The sequence below is a fragment of the Dendronephthya gigantea genome, unplaced genomic scaffold, assembly GCF_004324835.1.
Source record: "Dendronephthya gigantea isolate DGI-Jeju-01 unplaced genomic scaffold, DenGig_1.0 000078F, whole genome shotgun sequence".
NCBI classification, from domain to species: domain Eukaryota; kingdom Metazoa; phylum Cnidaria; class Anthozoa; order Malacalcyonacea; family Nephtheidae; genus Dendronephthya; species Dendronephthya gigantea.
In genome coordinates, this window is record NW_021163088.1 from 295,532 (window position 1) to 311,784 (window position 16,253).

At 37.5% G+C, this 16,253-nt stretch overlaps 2 protein-coding genes across 3 annotated transcripts; both read right to left on the reverse strand.

Annotated features, from left to right (window-relative positions):
• Positions 1-293: 293 nt before the first annotated feature.
• Positions 294-2,141, reverse strand: LOC114532112 (serine/threonine-protein kinase 24-like). Its single transcript, XM_028553692.1, has 2 exons — positions 1,897-2,141; positions 294-1,479 (listed from the first exon to the last, which is right to left on the reverse strand). Exons 1-2 carry the CDS (start codon positions 2,119-2,121, stop codon positions 664-666), a joined length of 1,041 nt encoding a protein of 346 aa, XP_028409493.1. The 5' UTR covers positions 2,122-2,141; the 3' UTR covers positions 294-663.
• A 3,956-nt stretch (positions 2,142-6,097) lies between these two features.
• LOC114532125 (nuclear inhibitor of protein phosphatase 1-like) lies at positions 6,098-14,602 on the reverse strand. 2 transcript variants are annotated; one of them, XM_028553703.1, is made up of 7 exons: positions 14,539-14,602; positions 14,408-14,468; positions 13,507-13,657; positions 12,332-12,582; positions 10,757-10,901; positions 8,420-8,484; positions 6,098-7,701 (listed from the first exon to the last, which is right to left on the reverse strand). In XM_028553703.1, exons 1-7 carry the CDS (start codon positions 14,595-14,597, stop codon positions 7,384-7,386), a joined length of 1,050 nt encoding a protein of 349 aa, XP_028409504.1. In that variant the 5' UTR covers positions 14,598-14,602; the 3' UTR covers positions 6,098-7,383. The 2 variants fall into 2 exon arrangements, with proteins under 2 accessions (XP_028409504.1, XP_028409503.1); XM_028553702.1 differs by having other exon boundaries at positions 13,507-13,660.
• Positions 14,603-16,253: the final 1,651 nt, after the last annotated feature.

A 16,253-nucleotide genomic window follows, 5' to 3' on the forward strand; every position in this document is an offset into this window, starting at 1 on the left:
AGTATAGCTGGGATGTCAGTTTGTCTCAGGGTACAGACAGAGCCTGGTAAACTTATTTAAGTTTAACTTCAAATCAAAACATTGTACTTACTGCTTTTTAGATAAATAAGGAATGGTCTGTTTGAATGTTTATGAAGGACTAAAGCATAATGAACTCTTGAACATGAGGTGTGATCCAGTGGAAAATCACAGGAATATTTATTTCGTCCAAACAGATACAAAGGTTTTTCATCAATGATCAGTTTCTGAAACATTTTTCTCAACTGTAAATTAGAATTTAAATTTTTCACCCTTTATACTATTAGTTAATAGAATAGGGACAAATAACACCAGGCGTATGATAACTCAGTTTTGTCGAGACGCTTTATGACGTCATGATCTCAGATCAGCTGGAAATGGCTAGTTCTCGATAATCCAAACACCTTTTTTAAATTCATCTCTATAACCTGGCTCATGTGCACAGCCCCTCAGTTATGAATAATTTTTTTGAAAAAGTGTACAATATATTGAGGACTGTAGTAATGTTTATATTCTACCTAAACAAACAACACGTTGTGTTAAGCACTTTATAACAAGGATATTTCAAGTGTAAAAAATATGCAATGCCCAATGGGAAGGATTCGTCATTTCAAACAAACGTCGAGGCTGTTGTCTAATTGCTCGCTATGTTCCTTGCGGAGTTGCAAAAAAGATATCTCTCAGTGTTTCGTGAGCGTAAGGTCTATCATCAATCTTGTGATTAATCAACCACGACACAAACCTACGAGCTGGGCGATCACCAAGTTTCTCCAAATTGACAGGATTATTCTCCAAAATATTTTTCATTCGGTCTAATTCAGATCCAAAAGGGTGTTCACCTTTAGTTAAGATGAAGAAAGCAATCATACCCGCGACCTGGACATCTGATTTCCTTTTAAAACGACTTTTTTCTTTTTTAACTATTGCTTCAATTACTTCCGGTGGCATCCATCCACGAGTACCTTTTGCAACTGTTTCAACTGTCGTTTCATCTTCATTAACAACGCGACTTATTCCAAAATCTGCCAATTTCATGCAACCTTCGATATCAACCAGAACGTTTGATGGTTTTAGATCTCTGTGCAATATTCCTTTGCCATGAAGAAATTCTAGACCTGATAGAATTTCCCTAATCATTCGTGGACCTTGCTCTTTTAGATGTCGAATACTGCATGCATGAACAAGTTCCCTCAAGGTTTCTTCGCAAAGATCAACAATAAGATACAAGAAGGTATCGTCACGGTGAAAATGTCGATATTTAACTATAAATGGAGAGTTTGTTTCAATGAGACTCATGATTTCCTTTTCGTTTTCAACTGTTTCATCCTCACTTTGTACCAAAATTCTCTTAACAGCAACTTCACTTCCATCCTTCATGAGACCAACAAAGACACAAGAAAAACCACCAGCACCAATTTTGAATCGATTCTTTGCGACAAAAGCCTGCATCGGTGTTTCTGTCTATGGACGAAAAAGTACAAATTATCTATTGTGAAAGTTAGGAGCGAAAACGATTTGAGCATTGTTATCAGTGAAGGCAAATAGTCAAAGCTCAGTTACTAAGGCATTTTTCATACGAAGTCGTTACCATGGAAACCCTATTCCGAGATAGCTTCACAGAAAGTCCGCCATGCATGATATTTTAGCAGATAGACGGGGGCGTACGAAGCATCCAAAGATTGGGGGGGGGGCACCAGCTTCCAGGTTTTGTTAATAAAAAGGGCACTTTTTGGCCCTTGAAAAATTTTGGTGTCGCACGTGCCCCTGACGCTAACCCCCCCGGTTCCTACGCCCCTGCAGATAGACATATTTGGAATTATCAAGTATAACTTGTACGGCTCTGTTTTAAAAAAAACTCGTGTATGTTTGAAACATTACCTCTTTTAACTGGTTGCAATTCATTTCTTTCAACATCTGAATCTTCTCACAATGATTTATGGACCTTTTGAGGATAGTTGTAATTTCATCATGACCAAGCTGAATACTCAATTCAAGAAGACTTATATGTCTTCCCTCAACAAGAAATGATCCAGCTCTCCACACAGCGATGTTCTTTTCCAACAGAAGATTGATCAAAGCAACTGAATTTTTCACAACAGCCATCTTGAGGATGTTAATGCCAAGATTGTTAGTGAAGAGTCACGTCAGCACCCTTTTCAACTAAATACTTGACAATCTCTAATCTATTAAACCTAACAGCATAGTGCAACACTGTACACTCGCTAATATCCTTGCCATTTACATCAGCACCATGTTCAACAAGATATTTTACAATTTCTACCGTACCTTTAATAACAGCATAGTGCAACACTGTACACCCACTAATATCCTTGCCATTTACGTTAGCGTCATGTTCAACAAGATATTTTGGAAATTCTACCGTACCTTTGATAACAGCATGGTGCAGAACTGTCCACCCTTTTTTATCCTTGTCATTTACATCAGCGCCATGTTCAACAAGATATTTTACAATTTCTGGCGTACCTTTAGTGACAGCATGGTGCAGAACTGTCCACTCTTTTTTATTATTGTCATTTACATGAGCGCCATGTTCAACAAGATATTTTACAATTTCTGGCGTACCTTTAGTGACAGCATGGTGCAGAACTGTCCACCCTTTTTCATCCTTGTCATTTACGTCAACGCCACATTGTTCAACAAAATATTTGACAATGTCTGTTTCACCAACATCAACAGCATGATGTAAAGCAGTTTTGTCCGACTCATCTTTACAACTTAAGTCAGCACCACAATATTGAACCAAAAACTTCACAATTGCTAATGATGTAGACTGCATTGGACCCTGAGAAGTTATTCCATCGTCTCGAAGATGTTTCGAACCATATTTGCGGACACTTGTACTTCCACTTGCTTCGTTCTCCATTGAAATTTCTATTATAAACGTTGAGAATGTAAAAATGAGACAATTTCATTTCGAGGGACCTTGAGCGGTTAGGAATTTCATTGTTCTATAGTTTCAAAGGTGAACAACATCAGCAGTGGTTAAACCTATTGAGTTTCGTTGGGATTAGTCGTTGTTCGACTTTCAGCAAAATTTTACTATTCGCTTAGATAGAGGCTTTATAGCACAAGCACCATAGATTAGTTCCTTAGTTTAGCAAAGAAGCACCACTGGGAGGGAAAAAATAAATAGTGCAATACAATCATAGACAGTTTTTAATTGAAAATAAATTCGAATTAGAGGGTGTATTTTCATTCGTCCTATGCCTGACTGATTTCTTTGATCAGTGATCTGCGATTTACTTAACTGTTTATAAACAAAGTCATAGATTTATGAATCAACATGCTATTTAAACTTCTAACGACGGCTCTGTGAGAAGACGGCAATAATCTCACTAAAATTGTCAGTCGTATTTCAGCATTTTTATTCGTCAAGAGGAAAAATCTAAACAAAAACATTCATTGACTTAGAATGAAATCAGATTTTCAGACACACGACGAATAGATTTTCGTCCCTGACTACAGGGCTCACTTTTTACATTCGTTTCTATCAAGGTTTGGATCTTTAAGGACCGTTTTTCTTTGCACGTCAAAAACGGTGAGACCAGTTCTTTTGTATTTTACTACAATCCGCGATTACTTGTGCTTTAAGAACCCAGCATTAAATGAAATATATTGTAATTTATATTTCCCTGCAACGCTCGAACTTTAAAGCCCTGTTCACACAATCCAATTTCGTCGGACTTGCAGTGACTTGCAGTGTATATGTGTGCTTGTGGGCAGGGAATAAAATAAAACGAATGAACTGCTTTATCAATAACAGGTTACATTCCATACATCACAAGTGAATTGGCTCCACCAAAATGAAATCGTGTGAAACTTTAGCTCAACAAAATACCCCCATTTGAGGTAACCCCAGTCTGAGGTTGACATGAACACTTCTTAACTCATGTAACTTCTGTTCTTAACTAATGTAGATTTCTTCCATGTTGTAGTTAGTTTTGCAATTTAATAATGTGACACGCAATGCATTGCACAAATATGCGACTCAACCATAACATAATTTCTAGTCGCTTCTGATTTCTACAGTGCTGAAGCAAATTACTGTGATTATAATCTACTTACCCACCTTCAATCAGTTCAATGGTTTATGTTCTAAGTCATAATAAAGAGCGTCGTACAGCTTGGAGAATGAAACGAATAATTTAGATCAAAATTTTGTCATCTTCGTTTTCGGCAAAGCAAACCTAATCTTTGAACAGAATCAGGTGTTGTCGACAGTGGTATTTGTTATCAAACAACCTCATATTGTGATGTTGAAGACGACCTGCCGAGAACGGATTTCCCCCGCATTCCAAGCGATAAACGAAACTAGTTCTCAGGCTTTTGGAGTGAAAATCTGGCAGTATTTATTATCTTCAACGTTTAGAAGTTTGCTTGCACATTCACATTTTTGACACGAATACAAAGAATATCAAATTTTGCAACAATCATTGCAACATATGACTTTGTAGCAATGCGTTTATGACACTTTTCATGTAAAGTTTAAGGTTTGATGACTGTGTTTATCGTATATATTATTAAAACAGAACCTTCCTTATGACTGTCTCTTTCTCAAGATCGTCACAAACAGTTTTCTAATATCTGTGACCCACCTCTTTCAGTTAGAATGAATGTAGTTCAAAGATTTGGTACAGTCCGTAATGTAATCAATATCCTGCATGCTTTGTCAGAATATTTATACGCAGCGTTTAGAAGTTCTTGCTTACATTTTCGATACGCGATTTGATTGGCTAGCTAATTCGAATCAGCCAATCACAACCTGAAATTTAAATTTTAAAACTGAACTTAATTCTAAAATAACAAAGTGAACGTAATTCCAAAAAACAAAAGTACAAAAGGGGCTATCTTTAAAATATGGAACTCGGAACACTACCACTAATAGACGTTTTTTTAGAGTTTATTGGACCTTTTTCCAGAATAGAAAGACTTACGATGTAGGTAACAGGGAGGAAATAAATCACCAGAGCTAAAAAGAGCATACCTAAATTACTAGAATTACCAAGTTTGGCCGTAAAATGTCAAGTAGTACGGAAAATATAGCCATGCAAAGTTGGCAAATTTGTATACTTTTGTACTACGGCCGGAAGCGTGTTACTTTTAAGTAACACGTTACTAATTAAAATTAGTTGCAAGCTTCCGGTCGTACGTAGTAAAAAAGTGTACAAAATTGCCAAATACATATGGCTATATTTTTTGCACTTTACAATATTTTGCAGCCAAACTTTGCAATTTTACTAAGTTTATTATGCACTTTTCGGAAATCGGAAATTCCCTTTTTGTCGCCTAATTAAAAAGTTGGTCTATTACTGATGGAAAAGGTCCATTGCAAGGAAATTTCCTTCCATTGTGAAAACCCTGTATTCATGTTAACCGGAAGTACGTCACTGTGATTTGGTATTTGAAGTTTGATGATAATTCTACTAAATCTGCATTAGTACGGAGGATTACCGTAAGATGCACGCCCTCAGTGGATTCCCGCTCTAGGTTGACTCACGGCAGCGCGAGCCGTGCATCTCATGTTAACCCTTCGTATAGCACTGCAGATTTGATAGAATTATCATCAAACTTCAAATTCCAGGTAAGTTTCGTTTAATTTTAAATTTTCATTGACATGTATACCATAAAACTCACCTTTAAAAAATATTATATTCACGCCTGAAAACAATCAGTTAGTTGCAATATTGATTTGAACCAGACTGAGTGCTATTGTGTTGTCCACATTGTTCAAAGTTGTCATCAACATAGAACTAAAGGGTGTCTTAGCTTAAATATGCAAGAATATTAATATTGTTCGGGTTTGCACCATAGTTCAACTAAAATGACTTTTAGCATTTTAAATGAAGGATTAGGAGCCATTTTCAATTCCTACCGGTGCTGATCTGTTGCGCTTTAGAACGGTATTAGTTCTTGCATATTCAAGTAGTTGCGTTTTTTTTAGACACCCTGTATATTAGGTAGCGTGTTGCCATTCAGGATTTACAAGACTACGAGAATTCCGCGACGTCGGTAAACGTCATTAATTTTTATTAATTTGGTTGCACCCCGAGCAAACCAAAGGGGTCGATTGACTTATTCTATTGTTTTATTGTTCTATTTAATTGTTCTCTATAATTTATGAATATAATATGCAAAACTCTTTTCTTCGCTTTTGTTAATAAACTAAGGTTCTCATTCGCCTTATTTTGGGAGAAGATAACTCAAAATAGTAAAGCTATCTTGATAAAATTTTTATGGTAGACTTTAAAGGCAATCGGCTTGGACGCGTGAACCTAAAAGTGTTGTATTTCGTTCAGTCAAAGTAAAATAACGAGGGTTTATTTTGAGGCAGATCGTAGAAATTTTATATTTATATCCTGTAAAACGTTTAACACTGGAAAAGATTTATTTATTCTAGTTGAGTGTGTCTGGTCTGGGTAACTATAGTGATTGAAGTCACTTACAAGTTTTTTTTCACTCAAAACAACTTAGCTTGCAATATAGCATGAACAGATTCTTATACTTTTCAAAATAAAATTATTTTTTTGTATAACACCACCTTAATAAGCTAGAGCTAATAAAATGACCTCATAAAATCTCGTATTTATAACAGTTAAAAAACCCACTCTTTGCAAGCTGCGCAGCCGAAAGCACGAGAAAGGCATTGCACGTCAATTTAGCTATCCAGTTAAAAAAATGCAGTCAAACGCCAGGGCATGCGTGATCAATGAACTCTAAAAAGACTGGAACGACAACTTGGCCGCCGTCTTTGAAGCCAAATTGTAAGAAGGCCGCAGTGAAGGCGAAGAGTTGAGATTACAAGACCAAAACAACGCCGAAGCCCATCTCATCTCAGCATGAATAAAAGCTTAAAACAATTAAACATTGACACTTAGATTTTTCCAAAAAACATGTTTTATGAATGTGAAATGGTGCAAACCTATTTAGAACGTCTATCTAGAACGGGTAAATTCCTTGCGTCTTTTGAAAGCCTGTTTTGCTCGGGCGGCTCCCGCTTTAACGGGCATTTTATATTCAACTCGGTTTCACCAATTGACTGGACATTATTTGGAGTTATCATTCCAGTTTTATTCGAGTTCACTGTGCGTGACTAATGCTATCGCGCATGCGTATGACGATTGACCACGATGCAACGAAGATACAGTTTCCAGGGCTTTACTACAGCGTAAACGGCAAAATGTGGCGTACCGCTCTATACAATATGACCATGGAAAGTTTTAATATACAAAGGTTGGTAGACGGAGCACATTGGCTTGGTATGGATTTAGGAATTGCACGCATTTATGAGACTATCCCTGCAAATGCGCAAATATCGATTTGCCAGCGATAATTTTAGGGTACATTTCACATCAAAAGCGACGAGCCGTGTTTTTTGCCAGGCCATGCCTCCTTTGCGTATTTCTTCTTCGGCGCCTCTTGCGGCATAGACGGTGCAAACGTGTTTTCATGTACAGTTCTATCCACATCAGTATACTCGGGTCCCTCAACGTCCGGCGCAGCAGTTACTCTACTTCCACTCTGTACTGAATGTAACGCGGTATCATGTTCATGGCCGTCAAGAGCTGGAAGGTCTGTGTATAATTCTTCCTGATAAGCGAAACTGTTCATTCTCTTTGTGATACTTTCTGTCATACTGCCAATTTTTGATGCATGCCTTGGTTCCTGGATAATAAAAGAGTGGAAAGACGTTACGAGTACGGTTGTTACAGACAAGGGCATCTCGAGTTGAAACATCGCTGTTTTTTGACGCGAATTGAAGTTTAGTACAAAAAACACCGCGGAAGCACATTTACGCACGCGCCGTATTATGAAAAATATGGCGGAAAATCTGAATATCAACTTTCGAAGCAAAACATGCGTAATAATTGATAAAATTATAGGTTGAAACAACTTAAGCCCTGTTTACACTACATTCAATTTATTGGCGCAGTGCGGCTAAAATATTGTAAATACCCATACCCAAATCTCCACGATCCATCGAGAGAAGCATTAGTGCTCAGGCTACCAAAACAAAGATCGGGCACGGATAAAATACACCCGTTTTAGCCTTGTCGTGGCAATAAATCAAGTGTAGTGTTAACGCGGGGCTTTAATATTAACTTTATTTCAGTTTATACCATAGTTCTTGTAACTAAACATGATAACAAAATTTCGACTAGTTTCATAAAAAATAAAATATATGATAATCGATAATATACATCAAAATGGATTACAACCCTCTTGATAGCTGGCTGACGCTGCCCGGCTAAAATATAGGCCCGATTTTCGCGTAGTTAATAAAAGTGATTAAACTAAATTTCTAGAAGTAACCTGGAGCAACAAAGGATTCTGCTGTCATGCATGATACAGTGTACTGCTACTCGGTTTAATTACATCATACCTTAACCTGCACAATACTTGTTTGAATCATATTACGAAATTTACCAACTGATGGATCAACGTCTTCTGCAAAACAAATTCAAATATGTTATATTATTATTATTATTATTATTTATTATTAAAACTTTATTTCATGAGGGGTTCACATTGTTACCTTAAGGTATTCTTCCCAATGGCCCTCGAAAGGTAATATGAAAGGTTTCATCGCGAGAAACATTGGCAACGAATGATATGCTTGCATACAGTGCAGCTAAATTCATTAACATGGTCAACTTCATTGTTTAATTGAAGAAAAAAGGTTTTAAGCTTTTTTTTAAAACAGTTAGGTGAATAATTTTCAACGATTTTTAACTCAGAAGGTAAAGAATTGAATAGACTTGCACCACTATAAGATATCTTAGATTTAGCCTGCTCCGTCTTGACTAAAGGGATCTTTAAGTCAGTCGTTGTCGATCTAGTTTGAATTGGATGAGAGTCGCGAACGTAAACAAACAACCTTCGAAGATCTGGTGGCCAAGAAGTTTTTAAAGTATTGAAAACCATAAGAATTTTTCTCAATTTTATCAAGTTGAAAATAGGTATCCAATTAAGTTGGCGGAAAAGTAATATTGAGGGTACTTCGGTTGGTAATTCAAGAATTAGTCTTGCAGCTCGTTTCTGTAGTTTTAGTAGGTTAGTAGTTATTATATACCTTACCGCACTACCTAGTAACGGCATTCAGGGTGTTTACAATTTACGACGCGGCCAGTTCGACGAAGCGCTTTCAAACCTAGATACTGTAGCTACCTCGTGCGAGCCAACGGATATATGAGTAAAGGCTGTTTTCCACTTACGCGTTTTTCATACGGACGTATACGCACGTAAAAGTCCATACGCACGTAAAAGAAAACACTGAGTGAATAAATCGAAGGAACTTAGTTTTCTGCGTATTTTAGTATGCATACGTTGACCTATAGATGTTAAAAAATAAAAAGTTAAAAGCATTTAAAATTTTGCGTACGTGCACGTGCGTATATTTTTATACGTAAGTGGAAAGCAGCCTTAAGTATTGTACGATAGCGTTGCTATTCTTATGGCGCCCTAAAATGGATTATTTTGACAAAGCTTCATGCAGGAAAAGAGGTTTTAGTATAAGCAGATCACCAGGTAGCTGTGGAATTCACCGACGATCTGTTTACTAAAACCTCTTTTCCTGCATGAACTTGTATGTACCTAATTTTATCAGTGTAAGTAAGAAGGCCGCAAGCACGGATGAGATTCGTATGGGTACCTATTTTAGGAGAGGCGAGCAAGTAAATTGAGTTTAGTAATTATAAACTGGGCTTTGAAGTATTAAAGTACACTCTATACACGACGACTTGTCCGAACGAGTGCGAAGATTTAGGAAATACGCGATCTAACATCACAGCGATTAAATTGTTAGCTAAGTAAGTGGGAAAATACAGTCGTATCTGTAAGGTTCGTAATGGCCGGAATTGGGGTGTTCAAAAAAAAAACGGAACCCGCATACAATATATAGTTATTAGAAAAGCTTCTTACATCTTTGGTTGGTTTTGCTTTCACTTACACTGTTACAGTACAAAATATATGAAATAGTGTACCAGAGACACAAAAATGTCAAGCTTATTAAACTAGTGTCAATATTGAATCAATCTGATTACAGAGTAAATTAAAATACATAAAGTATTAAAGCGAATTATAAAATAACTACAGTGAAACACGCAATTTGATTGGTCAAAAATTTTTCACGCAGGATTGCGTCATCCATGCACTCGGGATGTTGCGAGACTTTCGGAAAGCGTAGAAAACCGTTTAGTAATCCTTTATTCTGTTTTGGGACACCCTGTACTTTCGAGCTAAAGGTCGTTATTTTTTCCCGCGATATACAGTATACGAAATTAGTGAACTTCGTCAGGAAACCATTTTGTGCAGACTTTTCTACCTACGCCCGGCCAACTGCCCTGGCTTGCGAGGTTGTAAGACCACAACTCACAAGCAATAGAGAAACAGAAAATATTCTTAACAGAAATAACTCAGTGTTATCAACTAAATGCTGAACTAACAACAGCACTGGGTTGTGGCTATACATCAGGGTAGAGCATCCTCAAACTAGTAAAATTGGAAAGTTTGAGTGCAAATTACTGAAAATGTGAAATATATATACGCTGGCAAATTTCGTCTCACTTTGGAAAGTTGTAATAAATAACACGGCGAAGATTTTGGTACTTCAATGCTTCGGAACAAAACTTCCAAATCTATATAAATTTGTGATGCTATTTCTATAGCAGTACTGATTTTAGTATTGAATTTAGGGTAATACGGAATGATGTATTCCTACCTGGATTTATGATTTCATAACCATCCTTAAATGATATACCAGTGGAAACGCGTCGTCTTTTTAATTTCGGCAGCGCAGTTCCGGATTCTTCAATTGCAATAGACGATAGTCTTTTATTATGCGCCGTGTTAAAATCTGTCAAATCCTGGTGAGAAATAAGTTTTAAATTATACCTCTATCGTGTTTCAACGCCTGTAAAGGCCCTGTTACACGATACAATTCTACTTTTGAGATGTGTAAACTTGGCAACAACGAAACTTCCGCGTAAATTACACTCCACCGAAGTTTCTTAGACTTACATTTTGAGGATTCATCAGTAATCTACATCTCTCAAAAGTATAATTGCATTGCAAGTTGTAAAAAAAATTGTAACAGGGCATTGAGTGAAACTTCATGGTACCTTACAATAGTTATCTTAAACTGAGTGGTAATTACAGCAGCCCCCGGTTCAAGTAGTATTAAAGCTGTGATTGCAGTCTTGTGTCGTTCTCGTGAAACGAGGAGATTCGAATTTGAGTTAATTAATAATTTCAATAGGTCAAAGCTTGCATGATGGTGGTTTGGGAGAACGAGTGTAGAACAAATATCATTATTAGGACCAGCCGACCAGGTTCACACGAGGCCGGTATAAAACTCAGTTGCCGATAGAAAATAATCACGGTTTCAAATGTTCGCACGATACAGCATAAATATTATTTCGTTTCAGCATTGCGTTCACACGATGCTGGATTCAATATTTTTTCATTCTTCTTGGAAACAAAACAGTAAAATACGACATTGACAATATGCAACACGAACCTGTCATAATAGGCAGAATATGAGCCTGTGCGGTTATTCAAAATAATTGAAACTTTTGGGGAATTTATTCTTACCAAAACTAAATTCGCTTCAAAACATTTCACAGTAGCGTAATGAAACTCCTAACGTCAAGCTTTCGCAGAGTACGCTGATGGTAGAAATTGGTTGTGTGCTGTCTTTATTCAAACGGAACCGTAATGTAACCTATTGTTTTAAGTCACTAGTTTTAGCCGAGTGCCCAGGAAGGCAATAAATACGATACGTTAAGATCGAAGTGGTAAACAACCTTTAAGGTCGTGTTGAACGCTGCAATTTTTCATGCAACTTGCAATCCGATTCAAATTTTCAGATATGTAAATTTGGCAACTACATACGAAACTTTAGTGCACTTCACGGAAGTTTTCTTATACATACATTTTGAAAACATTTTCCAGTAATTTACAACTCTCAAAGAAAATTCTAAACGTAAGCGTTCTGAAAAAATTAACTGAACTCTTTCGTATCTTTACCTTGTTGTTCTAAACCACTATCGATGTTTAGATTTTGTTCAAATAAACACAGAAGTGGAATACTAAATGATGATAGTGATTGTTCAGTGTAACTGGCTGTAAGCTGGGAGTCCAAAACAGAAATGGCCAATCAGAATCGTGAATTCGGGAGTTAACTACCATTCAACTGCCCGAAATGTGGTTCCGAATTTTGTACAACCGGCCCCTTCCTATAGTTTCTGTATCTTTATAGCTCTAATTTAAGTTGAAATGTTAAAACGGAACTCACCTTAAGATCTGTATCGGACTCCGGCAATCCTAAAAATCCCCCAGTTGAACCTTCATTATCCTCATTATCCTCTTTATCCACATTTTGTTCGCTATTACCATGCATTGTCGCTTGCATAGCGCTTGGTAATGTAGGTTTTTCTCGTAACGTGTACGTCCGTGTTGATGCGCCAAAGTGAATGACACTTTCAACAGGAAGTTGAGTTGGCTTATCACTTTCAAGACGAATATGACCAATGAATGTTCCATGAGCTAAAACGTGTAGTGAAAAAAAACATGAAATGAATATGTGCCAGATGCATAGGTGGGTGACAGAGGTTTGCAAGCACAAAACAAGTGAGAGGAGTGAATGAGGTTAGGGAATGATAGCTGATAGCAAAACATTTCATTGCATACACCACCTTGCCCTTTATCTTTCAGGTCTTTGAAGTGTAAGAAATATGGTAATGAAGAAAAGTGGGGGGGGGTTGCATCCTCACCCACGGTCATATTGCTATGCCATCACAGCTGGAAATGAGCGAAGGGGTATAAAGGTGGGGAATTAAATCAGAATTAAGCTTTTCTTGCAAATTATCAAAAGATTATCACTGAAATGATGGCTTACTGCGCACAAAATTTCATTGCATATACCCTCTTTTCCACAATTTTCTGCATTTTCCAAGAATAAGAAATTTGGTTAGGAAGTAAAGTGTGGTAGGGTTGCATGTTCATCCACCCTCTTATTGCTATGCAGGTGTGTAATATGGCAGACCATAAACAATCCAATTGTTGTCAAAAATTGTTGTCATGCAATAATTTCTGTCATGCAATGATTGCTTGGTTTAAAATTCTTTGCCATTTTAAAACATTTTCCTGAATACAGTTTGCATTACTATTTGCGTTCATTTTTATCATTTCGAACGAAAATATTTAGCACTAGTTAAAATATGTATCCACACCAAGGTACATAACTAATATTAATATTCCTATTTTATGATGTTTGGAGATTAAAGTCATAATTAGTTCAAATTTCTTCACAAACTTCTGATTGGTGCCAGTCCAGTTATTCAGACAATAAGATATATTACACTCAGAATTATCTATGTACAATATGTTACAGCCAAGCTGGGATGTCAGTTTGTCTCAGGGTACAGACAGAACTTATTTAACTTCTTCAAATCAAAACATTGTACTTACTGCTTTTTAGATCAATAAGGAATGGTCTGTTTAAATGTTTATGAAAGACTAAAGCAGAATGAACCCTTGAACATGAGGTGTGATCCAATGGAAAATCACAGGAATCTTTATTTCTTCCAAACAGATAGAAAGGTTTTTGATCAATAATCAGCTTCTAAATAAGAAACAAAAACATATTGAGCACACACTGCTGTAAAACCAGAACACCATTAGACCTCCTGGAATATAGTTGCAACATTCAAGCAAAAATGTTGCAAGTTTCTATGGCTGGAGTAGAGGGCCTCAAAAATCATGCCCTTTTGCCAACAATTTTGGTGGAAATTTTGGGGACTCACAAACAAGAAGAAAAAGTTCTTAAATATCTTGGCAGGAAATTTTACACCTTAATTACCATACCCAAGTAATCTATCGCCCCAATTTAATGATTTAACCCTAAACGATTTAACCCTAAAAACCCTAATCGCAGCCATGAACCATTGGGCATTTACATTAACCATTTAGCGACTACTATTGCATGCAATTACTTGGGTAAAATGTAAAGTACTCGCTTGGCATAATGGGGTCCAACCCTAAGATGACAGTGTGTTCATGTTACTGCATAAAAGTACCTTAATTAAATGAGTAAAACTGAAATCATTAAAACCTAGATGCATATATTAAGGCACTTATGGTATATAGTCAGTGGACTCAATACCCCAGACCCCAGTACATCACTGAATACCTCTTAACTGTACACTACAGTTTATAGCTAAGTATAGAAGAATATGCTGTGTGGATTAAATTGCTGTCAAGTTGATCATATTACCGATTTTTAACGACGGAACAACAAAATAACATATACTGAGGCATTTATACTGTCAATTAGGTCAGTTATCATTTATCAAGCTGATCAATACTGCACCTCAACAACGCTACCATTCTTCGTTACGTCCAAATGTAATCCAGCCGAAGGTTTTCCCGCCCTGTAACGAATCATACGAGTTAATACAAAATTAGAGACGAAATATTAAAAAAAAGAGAGTAAACTACTACCATTTTGGTGGAGTAAATGCAGCCGGACTTGGAACATTTTTTGGCTTTTTGTCCGCCATGTTTCCTCACGCGGGAAGCTAATGAGGCACGCATGGTCACGCAGCATTCGCGCGCGCCACGCGTGTAAACCAGCAAGCACGCTCGCAAAAGCGAAACTAATGAAAAACCATTTCGGAGTTCGTTGATTGTGAAAACAATGAATTTCTAAAGACAAGAGTAACAAGACGCCTGGGCAGGCGTACACTCCGGCTACGGCACAGGTGGCGTACCATATACATGCGTCCGTCAAAATAACGAGACCGGGCAGGGGTTTATGATGCCTGAGAGCAATATTGCTCTTTCTTGAGGGCAAAATTTAGCTGTTGCTACCAATATTATTTTAATAGATGAGCTATAAAACGGAGACAACAATGATACGTGACATCTGTAGAGTTTTAATGCCCTAGAGTTCCAATGTAAAATTTCCACACATTGTTAAAGCTTGTTAAATTCGTTTATCTTCCACAAAATATCAAGTTAATAAACAGGCACAGCCTGTATACAGTATATTAAAATCGAAGTTACTGTATATGATGCAAACCTGCGAAGCTACAATATTCACCAATGATCTAACGACTGATTGTGCCAAAATCCTACGAGTAAAACCCGACGCACTACGAGTGCTAATGCCAAGGAAAACAGTCGCAGTATTTGATGGAAAACCCAAAATTAAAAATCCTTTATAATCCACAGCCATTTTGACGTGAGCCCGTGAACCGTTCGGGGAAAAAAGCGGTTAACTCCATGAACGTAGGTCGCATTTGTGACGCCCAAAACTTCCGGCCGCTGGTGTTTTAAGACTCCGGCGTACCTACGGTAGCCGGAGTAATTATAATAACTCGAAATTTACATGCGGGACAAAATCGTCAGGCTGGCTACGCTACTGTTTCTATTAAGTGTAGAAATTTGGGACTATAGTTATATAACAATTATCTTAAAACGAACGTCCAGATCAGTTCACTGGAATCATCTGGATAGGCCAGCGAACTTTAATGTATACAATGAAAACTGGGAATATGGGAATAAATGGGTAGGCACTACCAGGGGTGGCGCAAGGAATTCCCCGGCACAGGGGCTAAGGTCCCCGACAGGGGGGCTGAGGCTGAACTCCTGGTTATTTAACGTGTAATTGTAGGAAGCCCAGCTTTCGGTTTATTGCTACAGTCCCATGCCTTAGATTTGGAGCCTATGCTCACGAGGCGCCAGCTTGGTTGGCGCCGAGGGTGGAAATTTTTGAAGTTTGATTGCTCTAGATATTTGGAAATTTGCATTTCAGAGTCTTATCACGGACTTTTTCATGAAAATTTTTATGCTACCAACCATGTACAATATAAAATACTAAGTTAAATTTTGAAGAAGTTTATCTGTTTGATATGAGAGAACTAAAAACAATAGAGGGCAACTCATATATCTCCCGTTCATTCCACGACGAATTGTAAATTTTTCCCCGACAGGGGGGCTAAAGCTCCCCGACGAGGGGGCTGTAGCCCCCCTTGCCCTCCTTCTGGCGCCACCCCTGGGCACTACTGCACTAGGCAGTTTATCACTGATCACTACTTAGCTTTCCAGTTTGTATATAGAGTTCACTGGCTTACTGCTTGCCCGCGATCGGGTGGAGCACATTTCAAAGTGAAATTCAACGCCGTTCAGAAGTTCGCGGGAAAATTGTCACTGAA

Bases quoted from the DNA above. Each gene is read 5' to 3' on its own strand.
- LOC114532112 (XM_028553692.1), bottom strand. From the start codon at position 2,121: ATGGCTGTTGTGAAAAATTCAGTTGCTTTGATCAATCTTCTGTTGGAA. The intron at 1,480-1,896 runs GTAATGTTTCAA...TTTCGTCCATAG, and splicing joins ATTGCAACCAGTTAAAAGAG to ACAGAAACACCGATGCAGGC.
- LOC114532125 (XM_028553702.1), bottom strand. From the start codon at position 14,597: ATGGCGGACAAAAAGCCAAAAAATGTTCCAAGTCCGGCTGCATTTACT. The intron at 14,469-14,538 runs GTAGTAGTTTAC...GATTCGTTACAG, and splicing joins GCATTTACTCCACCAAAATG to GGCGGGAAAACCTTCGGCTG. The intron at 10,902-12,331 runs GTGAGTTCCGTT...ATTTCTCACCAG, and splicing joins AGTCCGATACAGATCTTAAG to GATTTGACAGATTTTAACAC.